General features: G+C 36.3%; 1 protein-coding gene across 1 annotated transcript in view; it reads right to left on the bottom strand.

Annotated features, from left to right (window-relative positions):
* The window catches only part of LOC146590245 (low-density lipoprotein receptor-related protein 1B-like), a gene marked incomplete at its 3' end in the record, with an annotated part of 297,172 nt that overhangs the window by 27,500 nt on the left and 251,660 nt on the right, over nt 1-18,012 (bottom strand). Inside the window, exons 8-11 of the mRNA XM_085314919.1 lie at nt 12,788-13,010; nt 9,809-9,980; nt 7,676-7,819; nt 6,069-6,305 (exon numbers count right to left, since the gene is read on the bottom strand). Of these exons, the coding sequence (XP_085171045.1) occupies nt 6,069-6,305; nt 7,676-7,819; nt 9,809-9,980; nt 12,788-13,010 (776 nt within the window). The remainder of the gene's footprint in view (nt 1-6,068; nt 6,306-7,675; nt 7,820-9,808; nt 9,981-12,787; nt 13,011-18,012) is intronic.

Here is an 18,012-nt window from a genome sequence, read left to right as displayed (position 1 = left end):
GCTTGCTCAGGCCACGTCGCTGGGGCAGGCGGGCGCCGCACCCGACCCTTCTGGCCCCCAGCGCTCAACGACTGCGCCGCCCCGCTCCGCAGCGCCCCGGGGCCCCGGCGGGGCCCCCTGCCACGGCTCTCCCTCCCGCCCCTGGGTTTGTTGGCGCTCCCCCACCCTGCCGCAGCTCAGCCGCCACCTTCCCGCTCCGCCTCAGGGCCGGCTGGAGCCAGTTCCGACCGGTCCTGACTGGTCCCGACCCTCACCGCTACCTTCCATGTGGTACTGACCCCGCGTCTTCCCTAATGGTAAGGAAACATTACATGCGTTAATATCCTCTGCCTGGTCAAATTTCAGGTGGAAAGTCTCATTTTCTTGTTACATGGTTTGATACTGTATCGTAGTTAGCAGAGTCTCTGCTCCAAATGTTATCTAATACAGCCTTCGGGCCCATTTACGTTTTTAATCCTTTTGGAAAGTTTTTACTCTGCAACCAAATCACCTAGCATCTTAACTCATGATAGTGGCACCTACTGTGGTCTTAACCCAAGTCCTTGGGGGAAAGAGCAGTACTTTCTCAGTAACTGAAGGAATCTGTGCCAAAGCCAGTATATGAACCTGGATAGTCAAACTTTAAAAGTATGATAAATTATCTCTCATTCTTATTTGCATCAYGTCTTTGCTTCTGCCTTTGATTTGGGTGTTATTTTTTTCTCTCTCCATTTTCTAATGAAATAATTTAATCCTGCATCTCTTACTTATTCTTCCTGGATCTTTCCTTATTTATTTATTTATTTTTTAATCAGATAACAATGTAATAGCTTCAGCTTTTGTGTTCCTAGCAAGTCTGGGCTTAAGAATTTACAACATTCTTTTAAAGCATGATGCCTCCCTCTGCTTCTGTAACAGTGAAGGTCAGTGTGGCCCCTGAATTTTGTTTTTGTTTTTTCTTTTTTWWWWAAAAAAAAAACTATTATTCTGATGTTGCTTGAAAATGTGGCTCATATTACTTGATTGTAAGATACAGAAAACTGCTAAGGTACAGTTTTAGTGATGGGAATCTTGAAAATCTTTTTTTAAAAAAAGCATATAAATGATTTTTTCTATTAACAAYGAGGCAGGTTATGCTGTTTAGACTCAAACTTTCATCAGATTATTTCTTTCTCAGTAGTGTTAGCATCACTTGCTAATCAAGAGTAAAGTCTCTTGAAAAGGTTTCTCACAACAGACATGATAAAGAGATTTTTATCACCGTATAGCATCAAAAATTCATTAATGTCATTTTTAAAGAAATGCTGATGTGATAAAAATCACTGATCCTGCTTAAAAACTGCTTATGCAGGATATACATATAAATATCAGCTAAACTGAATGCAACTGTTTACTATTTGAATTGTGCCGGCACACGTATTASATAATTTAACCGTTCAGTTTTCTTGCCGACATTTTCACAGCATCTCCTGCAGTTCTAGTTGGGACATTTCAAAATGTTTGTTTTAATCATTACTGCAACAGCATTGTGCCATGGTGTGTATTGCCATAGTCTAAAACTTCAGACAAATTTCAGTATACAAGATGGCTCCCCATAATACAATCAGTAAACACTAATGGAAAGATCTTACTTACTAAGATTTGTAACTTCAGCATACCTAAGCATTTTTTTGCAGTATATCAGTTGTGTTTTCCTTGGGGCAAACTTTTCACCAAAGACTCAAACACTTTTGCTGGCTATGGCTCTCATAATCTATCTTGTTCCCTACAATAAACCAGTGAAATTTTTCATGATGGATTAGAATGCAAAGCTCTCTTACTGAGTCACAATATACATAACTTGTTTCGTGCAGCACAGAAAACTTTCAGGATACTACAACCCATAGATAATATATGGTAYGTCATCAGCAACAGACAAAGATAAAATGTGACAGTTTTACCCAATAAGTGAAACATCGGGCTTTTTATACACTTGAATGCAATAACAGCATCTGYAAAAGATGCTGTTACAATCTCAGTAACTGAGCACTGCAACATGATAAATTACTTCATGGCCTTTTTGTTGAACTATRTTTTACAGTGGTTTATAAAACCACCATATTCCCTATCAAGTTAATAGAACTATAATGTCTGCCATTGCAAAATGTTCCATTTTTTCCCTTCTATAAGGGAAAACTTCCATAACTATTTCCTTTAAAGGAAGAAGCATAGCCAAATGGATTTAATATATTAAGATTGAAATATACTAAAATTATGATACAGACTCGCCTAGTATACCAAAACTCAAAAATGACAAGAATTCKTGGCATCCATAATTCATTCTATTGAGACAAAGTATTCAGTACTTAGGTTTTATTTTTTATAATAGAAAATTAAAAGCAACTCAAGTGGCTAATGAAAGTCATAGCAYGACAGCTAATTAATATTTTTAAAACTGCTTTTTCCCTTACAATTGTCATCTCCCTGGGCACAATGGTAGTGGGTAAACAGCATAACTAAATACAGAGAAATACACAGATGAGATCATTCATTTTTACCAAAAAGGAAGGAAATTCTTGTCACTATCACAGAATTTTGCGGGTTGATGGACACTTTTCATTTGTTGTTTCTCAATTCTATTGCTAGGTTCCTTTAAAAAGGCAGTGTCAGCGGCTTTTAAATTCAAATTTAAAATTATCATCTTTGGGAGCTCCATACAAGGAAAAGGACTAAACAGACCCTCACAGTGTGTGGCTCAGCTCCTGGATAGGCAAGAACAAAAGGATGAGACATTTCCTGCAGTCAAGCATGGGCTGTGCAGCTCATCCCAGCAATGAATTTATTAGATGCAGATGTCAACAGCTGATTTTATCACACTGGATTAACAGCTTCCAGTAAAACCCTGAGCTATGCCATAACTAAGGTCAGTAAATCTGTTCAGTAACACTTTTGTCCTTTCTTATACAAGACAAGCTTTTGAGGCTTTCCACACTGAGAATATTTCCATAAAATATGTTCACTTTGAACTATCATAAAGTATGAGCTGTATTAGTAACAACAGCAAAACTACATATTAGATTAGAATGCTAGATACCTGGCATTCAGGAGGTAAAAAACATCTAAATTTTTTAATCAACTAAAAATTGTTATGACTTTAGTTATTATTCACCTCTATGCAACTGTCCAAAAGCTTTAAATGTATTCTCGACTTTTTTAGGCTTCACATCAAGTAGTAACTAAGTAGTAGCAAAATAGTGGCCATTCTGGTTAAGCAAAATTTGATTCCAGTGGGTTTGGATTTCTAAAATGAAGTACTTCCATATAAAAGGAATGAAGTATGATAGTGAACAAAATGCCATTTGATAAGAAAAATTAACACTTGTAATTCTGGAAATCCTACCAGAACTTTGCAATCAGCAGTAATACATGACATCCACATATACTGAGTAYAGAGATTATTAAAAAGTGTGATCATCTCTCAAAAGGCAATAATCTACCTTTAAAATGGTTTTAAAGATACTAGAAATTATAAGCATGGAATGTAGTATGTTACAGAACTACATAGTTTCATTGATGTTAGTTAAATCTTGCCTAAAATGCTAGATTAGTATGAGAACAGATGAAAGAAATAGTTCTTCCATATACCATCAGCTATACAGATTCTAAAAATATTTACAAATTTACGTTGATTTTGTTTGAACAAGAAGTTAGCCCTTACCCAACTTTGCTAATATTCATAAGGGAGTGATACACAACTTCTATGCACAGTGACCCTAAACAACACAAAGGAGATAAAGAAATGTGAAAAACAGAGTTCCTGTTTATGTTACTCCAACTGAGCAATTTTCAAATMCCTTTAAAGTTTTCTGATTTGTTTCTTTTTTAATTTAAAAATGGATTTCAAGTATAACTTTGAAATGTTAATTCTAGCAATTTCTGTTACCGGTGAAATTAAACTGCTACTGCAGTTATGCTGCCAGCTTTGGGATAGGCCTTGCTCTGGGTTGTCAGATAGTTACCAATACTACACAGCAGTTTATTACCAGAAGTGAAGAAGGAAAAAAAAAAAAATCACAGCAGAAAGCATATGAGAAATCAAACTCCAGCAGTGTAAGGTGCTCAACACTCTCAATTCACAGTCAACAGCTTCTAGGATCAGGCTCTCATGTAGGCAGACTGTAATTATCAGAGCTGAAGTGTTGTTTGAGCTAGCATAGCTGTTCTTACAAAATGTGATAGTCACAAAAAATGACAACTTCTAATCTGAAAAGTGACACCTACCACAGATACAGCTCCTTAGCAGCATGCTGTTTAGAGCAAATATTAAACCACCTCCTGACACACCTGTTTTCTCTAGTAGCCTTCCACAAAGGACTGATTTAATCTATCCCTGCTGAGTTTTTGAGAGCTGACAAGAATAAAAGCTGAGGTGATATGGCTGGAGGCCATATTACTTTTTTAAATCATGAAAAATACCTTAACAAGTGTTCTTTAAATGTACTTCAAAGTTATGAAACTATACCAAGTTCAACCTACAGAAGGAGCGAGGGGAGATAAACAGTGAAATTTTATTTTTCTTTTTATTATGACCACTAATAATAGATCACAGATGAACCATAATTCATTTGGTGATGCTCTGTCATTTCCCTAATTGTATTTACAAAATGTAGAAATTACAGTCAGACATTATTTAGAAGAGTATCTTCCATGTGATGATTTGGTATGCAAAGTTTATTCATGTCTACACGTTCGATTAGACTAACTTCAGTCTCTCAGATACCTTTCAGCAAGGGAGCTGCTTGGTACTACCTTACAATGTATAAATTTACGTACTCTCCACTCTCTCTATATGCAGCATTTGGATTAATTTGATTTAAAAATAAATTTGTGCTGTTTAATAAAGGAAGGTCAGCARTGGAAGTTCTTTGATATATGTTATTCATTTCCATATTCACTGTGAACTGAAGAATTAGCAAGTTGACAGCATAGAGTTCAGTATTTGTTCAGGTAGTTGCCCTTTATTAGGCAATCACCAAGATATGGTGAAAAGCCATCCATTCCCTGTAGCTTCCACTGAAGAGACTGTTGTGCAGATTCTGAGTCTGTGAAGAGAGACAATATCAAAACATCCCTGTATCACTGCAAATTGGAGATACTGTCTCTGGGATGGTTGGATTGAAACATGGGAATGAGTGTTATGAATGACAGCAAATGAAAATCCCTGTCTCAAAGCAATGGTATTATTTCAGTTACTTGTATTACTTCAAGCCTGAATTTACAAATAAACAGATTGAGCTCTCTGAAGGCCAGGACAGATATTCATACTGCTTTTCTCTTGAGTACTAGAAAATAATTACTGTAAAAGAGATTTCAGCTGAGGCAGTGACTACCTCCTGCTGTCTTCCATGAAAAGGATTCATGAAAGGAAAAAGGAGGTTTAATCATTGAAAACAGTATTTAGTATCAAAAGATGTGAATCTAGGCCAGAAAGATTCTGTGAAGTGTAATGGTAGAGGTAGAAACTAGTGAACTGCTGTTATTTTTCCCACTGCTGTAATATAGGGGACAAACTTGTTAATTCAAGGTGCCCAAGAATGTTCAGGTCTTCCTCTTGCTTCCACAAATACAAGGGAAATTGCATCAGGACAGACAAATCTAGATCACCTACATGTTCTTTTTTTTTAATGAATTTGCAAGCGACAGCACAACAGGAAGTCTCATAGTGCAAAACTGCCTGAATCCAAGTCCTCCAGAACCCATACTGTGATATCGTTTGGAGTAAAGAAGCCATACTACATCAACAAGGATATGGGATGGCTCAGTGAGCAATTGCCAAGAACCACATTGTTCTAACTCACTGAAAGAATTCACTGGAGAGGTAGGGCAGAGACTAAACGGGCAATGTAAAAATTCATAACAGAGCAACTTAACCTAAATTACTATTTCTGGACTCAGGAAATACAGAGTTGTAAGAAAAGAAATATCTCCAACTCTGCACAAGGTGTAGTTTGGATGCATTTTCAATGGGATATTTAAGTAAAATTATCTGTAGAGATAAACTCTTTCTTATTGAGATTCTCTGCTTGTCACTATTAGTTAACATTGCCTACCATCTTTGAGGATTGTTTCTCGCTCTGTGCCATCAATTTTCTGTCGTCCAATTAGGAAACTGGTAGTATCAGCAAAGTAAATGTAATTGGTCTCAGCATGGAAGTCCAGAGCACGAGGATTGACTAAATTTTCTATAGGGATCATGTATTCATCAGATACTCTGGTATTCAGGTCCATTCCCCGTATTATTCCTGGGCGTCCCTTTCCATAAAAAAGAAACAGTTCATTCTTTGGTCCTGCAAAAGAAAGATTACAAACATAAACAACTGATGCTGCCTAATCTTCTTTTTCAGTTAAAGAGTGGCATTATGTACTGTAACAATTAGTAGGGGAGCAGGAGTGTTATTCAGTACTAAAAATTAAACTCTCAAATATTCTGAAGGCAACTAAATTCAAGAAATCTAACTAATTACATTACCTGAATTAAAATACAAACTAYTTCAGTTAGCTGCTTATATCTAATTTTTTTTTCTGTCAAATTTCATACTGAAAAGAAATGCTAGACTGTAGAACAACCTTGCGTCTACTGTGAAATGGACACATATAGCATTGTAGGCATTTAATTTTACAATTCATTAGGATCTATCAGGGTAATGCAGACTGTGACTCATGTGCTCATTAAATCTAACAAAACTGTAAACTTCAGCAAATTCAAAACTATTTTTTTTTCACTTGAAGTTTCTTAAAAACAAGACAGAAGACTACATTAAATTTATTTCAAATGGGAAGGAATATAATGAATCAGCACACAGTGTTCTTTCAAACTGAGACATAAAACATGAATACCAGTATTTCTTATTTCTTAGCAGTTTTCGGTTAATTACAAATATGTTTAGTAATGTGATTTCCTTTCCTTAAACATACTTACAAATATCCTTAGATACTTTGTAATATGAACATCTCTCTCCTGTAGACATGAAAATATCTTTCTGCAAAGCCTTTGAAGTTTTTATGGTTGGAGTTGTTAGTGAAAACTATGAGAAGTTTGAATGAGGTCAAATGTATCCACTTACCAGCATTCATCCACATAACTAATTGCATGCCCTTCCGCTAAACTAAGTCCTTTGGTTAAGAAACCAGACAAAAACAGGTCTACTTCAGGACTGTCCTTTTGGCTTCAGGTGACAGACTGTGTTTTTCTTGTAATACTAGGTGTAAGTATAGTTATTAAAATCAAGATTTACTTTCACCAACTATCACAAGGAAAAGCCTTGCTCATATTATTCACATGAAGAGTCTGCTTCTGAGCTGCAAGTTGACGGTATGGGCAGAAATTAATGGCGATGAGAACTATTTAGCAGCATTTCAGTACTTATGTACTATGAGAATGCACAGTTTATAAAGAAGGAATAAAAATGTTAAATAGAAAATTGCTGATGGTTTTTAGAATTCTTTAAAGAGCATCCCAGGTTTAATTTGTCACTTCTGTAAATTGAATCCAATCAAATAATTTTAAGGGAATAAAAGGCATATATAAACAAAGTGTCAGATACTTGTTGCAAGCAAATTTTACCCGAAAACAGGCCATGGTAYTTCTATTGTTATTGATATGGTTTTTAAGTAACACCTGAAATATTAGCAGCTGGCAAACTCTTTAACAACATACTTTTGCATGACCTGCCATCACTTCCCAAGATGAAGCCAGTCCTGCAGCGGCAAGTCTTTGTTTTGTAGTTGCTGCTAAGCAGACAGATGTGCGAGCATCCCCCTGGCATTCCATATGGGTCGACTTCACATGCATGGCTTCTGACTACAAGTGAAAAACAGCGTGATTGAAACCCATGTAAGGCAGAGTAATTATATGCATCAGCATGTGGAGGGTTACAGAAAAAAAAAAGAGCTCGTATCACAATAAATCTTTCCTGAGAATATGACTTTCTTTTACAAAAAAAAAAAAAATTTCTCTCTCTTTTTTTAAATGGTGCCCAAAGTGGACAAATATATGAATCTGAAGCACTATCTTGTGGCTATCAAGCCATATCCCACAGTGGTGTATGCAATCAATCCTTTTTGAATAATTTTTTACATAGGCATTTGCAAGGCAGCAGTCTCTCAGGGTAACTACTCTCTGATTTTTCCACCCCCCACCCTGGCTTATTTATTTGTTTGTTTATTATCATTATTATTATTAAGAGAACAGAGTGAATCCAAAGCCAGCCCAGTTCACTAATCATACAACACTATTCTGGGGCTGATACCTGTGCAGAAACTACGGAATAGCAAGAGCCTTGTAGCCTCTTTCCTGTATTCAAACAGTACAGACAAATCCAACTGAAGAACCCAAAGGATTCCTTTCCCTTGGCATCATTATTTTAAAATGCACAGATATAAATTAGCAGACTAACACACCAAATTCATTAAAAGAAAAGAGAAATCCTTCAACTAAGTCTGATCAGAGAGCAACATCTGTCTTGCATTTACTAAACTGGCTCACAGTAAACCAGTGGTATTTTAGCTCAAAACACTGTTTTTCTCTTCTCTTCCCCTTCCCTCAAGCTTTTTAGTTGTTTTCAAACAAGTAATCCAATGTTTCAAGATCGATATTGTTAAAGGTGTACAGAAATGTTACCAAGCTGAGACAGCCTTTACAGCAAATCTTGAAAGCAACAAAYACGTTCATTCAAAACAAAGTAACTAGCAGAGTGAACCAAGGGCAAGAGGAGGGAAAGTAATCACAGAAGATGCAATAAAAAATACACTGTAATCACGTCCCTCCTTATACTCAAGGTGTTTGACATCCTCAGGGACACAGGACGGTCAGCAAGGAGAGAGTTCTTAGAGCGTTCTTGTGGCACTCACATCTGCAAAMAAATGCCCTGGGCTTTATGATGAAAGTTAGTTCTTCCAATCTACATCAATTTAGAACTTGTTACCACTTCAGAAACTTTTCTAAAAGTAGTCAGTCTGTTTAATAACATTGATGTTGATCCCCAGAACTGATACACTAGCTTTTATGTCCAAGCAGCCATAGCAAGAGTTCTAGTATTTACTGCTATCAGGCATATCAAAAAAATCCTTCTTGATAAAGTGTAATTGCAAACACTTAGGTCTTGTAATCTTTGCACAAAGTTCTTACAAATCATGCGGCTCTTCTGGATGCGGAAAGGATGTAATTAGACCCATGATTAGAGTCATACAGGACTAYGGATCAAGGAATTTGGTATTTAATGAAAAATTCTGAGATTATAGAAACTTTTCATTCTAGACTAAAATGAAGATTTATTTCACAAAAGGGAAAGAGTTATTTATTCAAGCTGAGCAAAATTGGAAAGCAATCTGCCATCTCACAGGTTGCTGCACTGGCAGTTAGATAGGCTAGCTGCCCAAATATCCATGCTTTCTGGCAGCCCCAAAGGCAAAGGCAGGGAGACCCTGGAGGCCCTGGGAGACCAGGAATCTGAGAGGTCTGAGACCAAATCAGGTGGGCCATACTCGAAATTTAYTAAAGAGTGTTGAATTCTCTTAAGTATGTCTGTGTGGAGTCCTGCAAAGCAGGGCCCTTCAGCAATTCTCCAAACCGCACACTAAGGAGCAAGTTCTGCTAGGAGCTTAACAAAGCAGGAGAACAGGCAGTCAGGCACATGGAGAACTGCAAGGCAAAGGATGCCATCCGGAATTCTGCCACCGTGACCCATTTTCACTGCGTGCTCTGATGGGAAATTCTGGAACAATATTTTTGACCACATATCCACCTCTTTGCTGTTTTCCTGTTTCTTAGAAAGAGGGATTTTGATCCTACCTGCTGTTTGAATTCTTTTATGGTAAACACGGATCTCTTTAGCATTTTCAAGTTTAGTAAGAGATTGAACATCAGTGCCATTATATCTGTTTATTCGTAAAATGCTGAAGTTATCTGAATTAACTGCATATAAGTAGTTTTCAAATACTGCTATACCACAGAGATGCCTAACCTGGAAAAGAGAAAAAGAACAATTATTTTAGCTATTTCTGTTTTTTAGAAACATCAAATAATAATATAAAATGTACAGGCTAAACCATACAGAACAATTTCTGCATAAAGTGCTACGTATTTGTAAAACTAAATGAAAACTACAAGTATTGCTCACATTCTTATAATCGTAAGTTTACGGTAAAAAGAGATCCTCTGAATTTCTCAGTTCTCTGTCTTTAAAATTTATAAAGTCTGGCACACTGTGCTAAGGGAATACATTCGTGTTAACTAATATTAATTAGCTAACTAATAGTGAATATTAACTATTAACTAGTATTTAATAAATATAGGAAATGAACTACCAAAAAGGTTTTTCTCTGTGTACAGAGAAGAGTCAATAGATTGGTTATAACATAATTAAAAAATACGTAAATTCAAAGCCAGGCAAATACTGCAAGATATTTTCACTGAGTATTTTCTAATAAATAAATAATCTCAATAAAAGCTATGCTTGTACTCTTTTCGTGTTGTGTCTCTGAATATATTTGGGGTTGTACAATTCTGGCAAGTATGTTTCTCAAGAAGTGAATTCTCAAATTACATTACTGAGATGTGTATGGGTACATGCATTGAAAATTACCCATAGTTAACCAATCACAGCTCAAAAATGAAGTGTTCAATAGAGGTTGCGCTTGATCTATAGATTAAGAAAATGCAAAATATCTCTTTAAGCAATTTGAAAACTGAATAAAGAGAATTTGTTGGTAGGTGCTCTATAAACTGAGTGTTTTATCAATCAGTAAATTATTCATGACAAAGTATTTATTCCACCCATTTACTCCCAGACTCAGACATATCTCACCAAAAAAAAAGGTGGTGGCAGGGGCCCTCTAACACATCAAAATCCTAGTCTTCTCCAGAAATTACCCCTGGCTGGCCAAATCCTTGCCTCTGTTCTCTGCCCTTACCCAGTAAAAACTAACTGAAATCAATGGATGTGTTTGATTAAGACCCAATAGAAATTCAGTCCAATTATAGTAATGCCAGACATGGAAAACAGCCTTGAAAATAATGATGCATCGGTACCAAATCTTTGAATTCTCTGCATTAAATCTTCTGTATTCCCTGTGTCCATTTGTACACATTTTAAAACTTCATTATTTAACTCCCATGACAGCTTTTCTAATTTACACTATTGTGTGCCACTTTTTACAATGCATTCTATAATGCTTTAATTTATGCATTTTTGTGGTAGTTTTTACTCCTTATGCAGCTTCTCAATTTTCTTACATACGAATAGAAATGTTGTTTGCTACATAGTCCTTTGAATGCCACTCCAAGCCATCAATCATAAAAGCCCTTATCATTTGAAAAGTACGTCTTTTGATATGCTTGGGTTTATGAAATAAATTTTTACCCCTAAAATTTCTTAGGAATAGTTTTCTGGCTTGCTATTTCCTTGGACTAACTATGAGTAGCATGGAGTAACTAAGTCAAATTCGATCCCGGCAAATGCAAGCACAAAAAACAGTGAAATCACCATTTTTTCATTTGAGTGGAAAGAAAAATCAATACACTTTTCCTTCTGTGATAGCTGTGACCAACTAACTTCTTTTTTTATATATGTCACCCTTTCAGCTCATCCATATTGAAAGAAACATGTTTCTTCCTTCTTAGCTATTTTAGAGAACAAAGAAACTCTATGAACTTAAAGAGAATTCTTAAATTTAACATTTAATCAGGAATCCTCTATTGTATCCAAATTTCAGATAAGAGAAAGAACAAACATCTCTCCTAAGACACAAGTACGTACAACTCAGATCAAGCCTGTTAAACTGTTAGTTTCTTTTCCAAGTATCTGTTCCCAAAACGTCACCTGAAAAAAAACAATGTACAAGACCTGCCATTCCAGAACAACTGCCTAAAGACTGTGGCTAAATCATTTTAGAGTAAGAAAGAAAGCATTCCACTAAAAATAGGAAGGCTTAGTGTTTGTTCTTTAGTCAGCCAATCTGGATTGTTTTTTGCCACCGTTTCTACATATTTTTAAATTACAGTTATACTAACCAGTTGTCTGTCAGGTAAAGAGTGACTTCTTGGAAGTGAGTAAAGAATGAGAGCAGAACAGGTGAAGTGTTTATTCTGTCTATTCATTCTTCCATATCCTATTTAACATCAGGCAGAACCAGATTTACATATAAACTCTGTGAGACAGTAGCAGTAAGAAACAATTCTTTGCTGTTTTTCCCTAGGTCTCAAACCAGCCTTTCAACAGCCGTGGAACCTTTTCTTTCCGTACTACCTATTACCCTACTCACCGAGCTACAACAAGTGATTGATGCATTCCCGCTCACAGACTCGCAGGTCAGTCTCAAGGTTTATGTTTATGAGACTGACCACCTGGATCAACAGGGAGGAACACAATTACCATCAACATAAATATGATTTGATTGATCTGAACAGGTGAACACCTTTTGTTATTTCTCTTTTCCCTGATAGTCTCTTCTTCATGAGTTGGCAATAGTTCCTTCTTGGCATTAATAATTGATCCCACTTGTATTACCCCATATTTCTCCTCCAAAAGTCTCTTACAATGGAAACAGTGATTTACATGATGTACTGTTAAAGAGTCACTGCATGGAAACTTTGTCTATAGGTTGCAAAATGGGCTAATTTGCAAATAAAAACGTGCAGCTGGATCTTTTAATGTCCAACTTAACTTGAACCAAAAAGAAAAGATTTCGAACATTACTGTAACTGCTGGCATTATGCAGGATCATTTATTGATATCATTACTTTTTATTGCATTTGCAAATCAATACCTACTTGTCTGCCTTTCATTACTGAATGCCTCTTTCTTCCTTGATAGTCAACAACTTCCAGATTATCCAGATAAATGTCAACCCAGTACACATATTTATTGACGAGATCTAGTGCAAGAGCAGTTGGTTGTTCAATTTTAGAATCTACTATCCATGTCCTGTTCATTCCATCCATGTCACATCTCTCAACCTTGGCAACATTCCCATAGTCTGTAAAGAAAAGCTTTCTGTTGAAAGAAAAAAAAACATTAAGTTTCAAAGTGTGTGATAATAATGGAAAGCTCCTGGACACACTGTGCAAAGCATATTTTCGCTCTTATTCATTTCAGGGGCTACTTCTATTAATAACCATATAATAATGGTAGTCATATAACTGATTAACTAAAACATTCACTAAATTTTCTAACAACTTTACAATTATGTTGAATTTTCTTTCAGGTGGAACATACAGAAATTTTCAATACATTTCGCTGTGCCACAAATATGTCCTTCAGCTAATACTCATTCTGCTTTTTAAACAGATATTATTCATGTGTACAGACATTATATCAGAATTTGAAGTATCTCTCTAAGTCTATTACCTATAAAAATAATAAGATAGTTATAAATGTCAAGGAGTGGTAAAACCACAAAGTGGTTACATGGTTTAGAAAGCAATTCATTACATAAAATGTTCAACAAAAACAAGTCAGTAATACTGTCAGATTAAAACAAAAGCAGCATTTCTAAAGTAGATGCTTTGCTTTGCTCTGTATTGCATTTGTATCCAGTCGTTGAAAGAAGGTCAGGACAGGACTATCAGCTGTGAGAAAGCTTCAGTATTTTTCCACAAATCCTCTGAGTCATTCCATCAAAGAATGATGGAAAATTATCAAAAGACTTAAAATTGCTATGAAAGCTTCTCAACTTGATATTTGATTAGCATTCACTGAGTTTAACATGCACAAGTCAATTTTGATTAACCTGGCAATATTTTTACAGGATTATCTATTCATGAGACTAAATTACATCTACAAGCAGGAGACCACCTTGCCATGACTTTAACATGTTTTAAAGAATAATCCTGTTCCAGACTGAATGTTACTAAAGCYACATTGAGAATCAGGATTTCATTTTCCAAATTAAGTGAATTATCTGCTATTTATTAGCACTAATGGGTCAACAGTACATAAACCTTGTGACATGTTTATATTAAATCATAGTAATTTGTAGCCTTGTAACCTCTCATAAAAAGATCACACTTGCATGCTTTAGGCTGGAAGAAATACAGAGTTGGTAAATTGCCAAATGAGACCCATAACCTTTACTATTAAGATTTTAACATAAATGAGAATATACTTTAAATGTAGTTAAAGTTTCATGTGCAAAATATGTAAATTCAAAAAAATCACAAAGTATTTAAAGCAGTAGAATTATCTGTAGTATAAATACAGCAGCTGTCAAGTGCTAAAATGAGTTGATCACACAATCATAAAAACAGAGCTTGAAGACAATTTGAAAGGTCATGTAGTCCATCCCCAGGCCATACGGCAGAATAAACATTACATATATCATTCCTGAGGGTTAACTGCATTCCTGACAGGGATTTCAATTTGTCTAAATCATTTTGAATTCCTGCCTTATCCTTCATTGTAATTCTATATTCCAGCTGTACTTTACGAACATTTTAGAGAACATGTACTTAAGATTCAGCTCCATATAAATCAAAATGTGCATACTACAGTTTATGTAAAAAGTAAAAATTATGCCTGCAAAATGAATGTTTTATTTGGAAAGGAAATCTATCTGTCTATCTGTATTTTAATCAGCAAGACCAACACCTATTAAATTTAAAATAATACTTGTTACAACATTACTTGCGCTCTCGCTGACAATCTGCATTTCTGGGGATCTGATTTAGGACTTTGCATCTCAAGATTCAGTTACTCAAATCAAAGCTCAATTTGCAGTCATGAAGCCAAAATTGGTTCTGGTGGGATTACACATGTACGCATCTGTAACTGTCTATCCTCTCTTTCTCACCTCTAGCTACACAGCAACTATACAGATCTGGAGCAACTGACTGCTTGTTGGCTTAGTGCACAGTATTCTTGTAGAATACTTGTAGACTGTGTGGTATCRCATAGGGTTCTATGTGGTACCACAAAACAAACTATTAAACAAGTTGGAAATAACAATCCTTTGCCTTTTACAAACTATATTGTTTTCGAAGATTGAAAAAAATAAAGTGTGGGTCCGTCAATAAGATAAGTAGATACAGTAAAGGGTATCTAATTTTAGTAGCGTTTCCAGCTTTCACTGTTAGAGAGTCATTTCTGTGTTTCCTGAATACCTGTTTTATATTAACAACAACTGTGGTAAGGAAGCTAGCCTTACTTCAGGTGCAATAATATAATTTTCATCTAAAAGATAATTTCTCTTGGATACTGGCAATAGTAGAACTTTATATCCATCACTTAATGTAGAGRCAGAACACAGTACTGAGTAAGTATTGGAAATTAAATAAAAAAAAATGCTTTATTCTGCAGTCCTGAAATGCAATTCTGTATTTAAGGAATTAATGCAGAGTTCTAGAACAAGGTTTAAATCAGAATTTTATTACTAATATATGAAACTGACCCACAATTACACTGTCTTCCCTTTGCTTTGGGAGGTCTCAAAGGTACATTTTAGTAGTATTTCTTTCTATTTAAGATTGATTTCCATGCTTATAAATGGTGCTGGGTTTGCCCATCCATTTTCAGCAATGGGTGGTGAAATCTTTTATCAATTCACAGAGCAATTTCAGCATGAATACTGACAATATATGGCTCCCTGCACTTCCCAAACAGCATCCATTAGTACTGACCTTGAGGGACCAGCTCTAACAACGACAGGAAGAACTGTGTCCATTACAGCTTTTATTTCCTAAGACTACCAGTGAGGATACTAATTGGGGCTGCTATAAAATRGTTAACATTTTGGCACTGAATTGAATTTTATTAAGGCATGATATCTTTTGAAAGCTGCAGACTCTCCCATGCATAGAAACTCTAAATATTCTCCTAGCTCTTTGAAAGAAAACACACGTTCTGCCCATTGTTAATTAAGACGAAAAACAGCTCACTTTTTCATGTCCTGGCATTTTTCAGGCATCATATATTACCCTTTTTCAAACTTGTCAAGCTCTACTGTAAAAGTACTGAGTTGCTTTGTCCCAGTCCTGTTCCAGGAGGCTCTTCTGGAATGGTTTATTCTAACAGTTATGAATCTTCTAATAAATTAAAATTTCTTCAAGGCTATGTTATACTTACTGGCTTCTGCAGCACATTGTTCTTTGGCCTGAACAGTTCTTTCTAACCTGYCTTCTCTAGATATATTTCTAGATGACAATCAAGTTTTTGCACTGTCTAGCTAACAGCTAGAGATAAGCAAATAGTCAGTCTTCCTTATCTCATAAAACAGGCTCTTTACATTGCCCTTCTCTGCAGTCACTCGAATTTTAGGTTCTATTAGTGAACAAGCATGGTCAGCACTGGATGCACTGTTCCTGAAAAGAGCTCACTGGTGTCTGTACAATGGCACTGTAACTTCCCCACATCTACTGCAAATTGATCCATCACAGGACAGCATTTGCTGTTCTCACAGCAAAATGTTACACTGCTGATTTAGTCATCTGTTCTAGCTAATACATACATCCTCGCTCTGCTGATTTCTCAAGTTTTAGTTTTAGTCCTATCACAAGTCTCCAATCCACGAAGGGCCACAAACCCATTTCATAACCAACAACAGTTTTAAAAACTCCTCCACATCTAAACACATCATGTTGTTTAGAGACCAAAGTCTCTAAAGCATTTCAAAATATCCTCAACTGATAAATCCACCAACTACAAACTGCAATTAAGTAATTAACCAAATAAAACTTATCCAGAAGGAGAACAACTTCATCACTAGATGAAAGTCACATTGAGTTTCCCAGGTCCTGTTCTTCTACCATTAGTCACTGATTAATCGTTCCTTATCAGGCCCCCAAACCTAACAAAGAGGGCTTCAAAAAGCCCTCAACTTTTCCATCAATGTTTTTTATTTCCTTTTATTTTCCAAGCTTTCAATCACAACATTAACAGCCCACCCATTTCATTAGCCTTGAAAAAATATGTTCTCCTTTTAAARCCACATCTGGCCTTTTGGGTGAATGCATTGTCTCAACTTCCTATGTATGTAAAAAGGCATATACTTTATAGCACAATCAGACAATTTTAGGCAGCAGATTTTCACAATTATACTACTCTTTGTATAAAAAATATGTATGGAACAATGCTGTATGAGAAAATGGTAACGGTTTTCATTTTGATCCTGACACATACAACTGTGCTTCATAGTTGAGTATATTTATGTGCCATTATTATTATTTTTTATTCTTTATTTCTCCTTCAATCTTTCATTACCATTTGTGATAGGCAAGCGGTACACTTGTAACCGTGTCCAGTAGTTCATCCATTCAGCTGCCAGGCGACAGACTCTAAATTGTTCCCTGGATAACTCAGCAAGCCAGCCTATTTCTAGTTTCTTTTTCCTCCTTTAATTCTCTAGTTGGTTCGTAAACCTCAAGTGCTCTTTCAGTGGATCTGTAGAAGTACATGTTATTGTACAATATCCTAAATTCCCTACAAGGAGAAGCAAGAGGCAGTTGCTGGCATGCCCAGACAGGACAGAAGTGCAGAAAATAAACCATCGTACACCTGATAATATATAGCTGTTCAAGATGAAAGGGTAGTGGAGACTAAATGGACTTGGATACCAGAACATGCTAATCACGGGTATATATGAATTACACACCCTCCCCACTCCGTGGGACACGGCCCAGAACAAAAGCCAGAGGGTCAACGGATTGCTGTCAGTCCACRGGCTCCCTGGGCTCTCCTTGTCTCTCTTTTGGGGTATGCCAAGTGTCTCCCCACTCCCTCGAGTTACTCCAGACACTGTCGATTTTGGGATTGGGCAGAGAAAAGCTAGGTCTTGACTGGATATTCAGTTCTGGGCATTCAGACTCACACAACACCCACCAGGCACTCACAGCCTGCTCACCTTGAAAGGTCTCGATACCCCTGCACTTTCACACCACCTGACAGGCTGCTTTTGCTCAAGGCTCGACTACTCTTATCTAAGCTGCTCCCTTATCCTACAGGGTCAGCTGAAGTTCACGTGCTAAAGGTACTGTGAGCCAGGCCAAATCCATGCCACCCACAG

This window comes from Rhea americana, unplaced genomic scaffold (genome assembly GCF_003343005.1).
Source record: "Rhea americana isolate MKP2758 unplaced genomic scaffold, rheAme1 scaffold_415, whole genome shotgun sequence".
Taxonomy (NCBI): domain Eukaryota; kingdom Metazoa; phylum Chordata; class Aves; order Rheiformes; family Rheidae; genus Rhea; species Rhea americana.
This window is presented reverse-complemented; position numbering and strand designations above follow the sequence as displayed.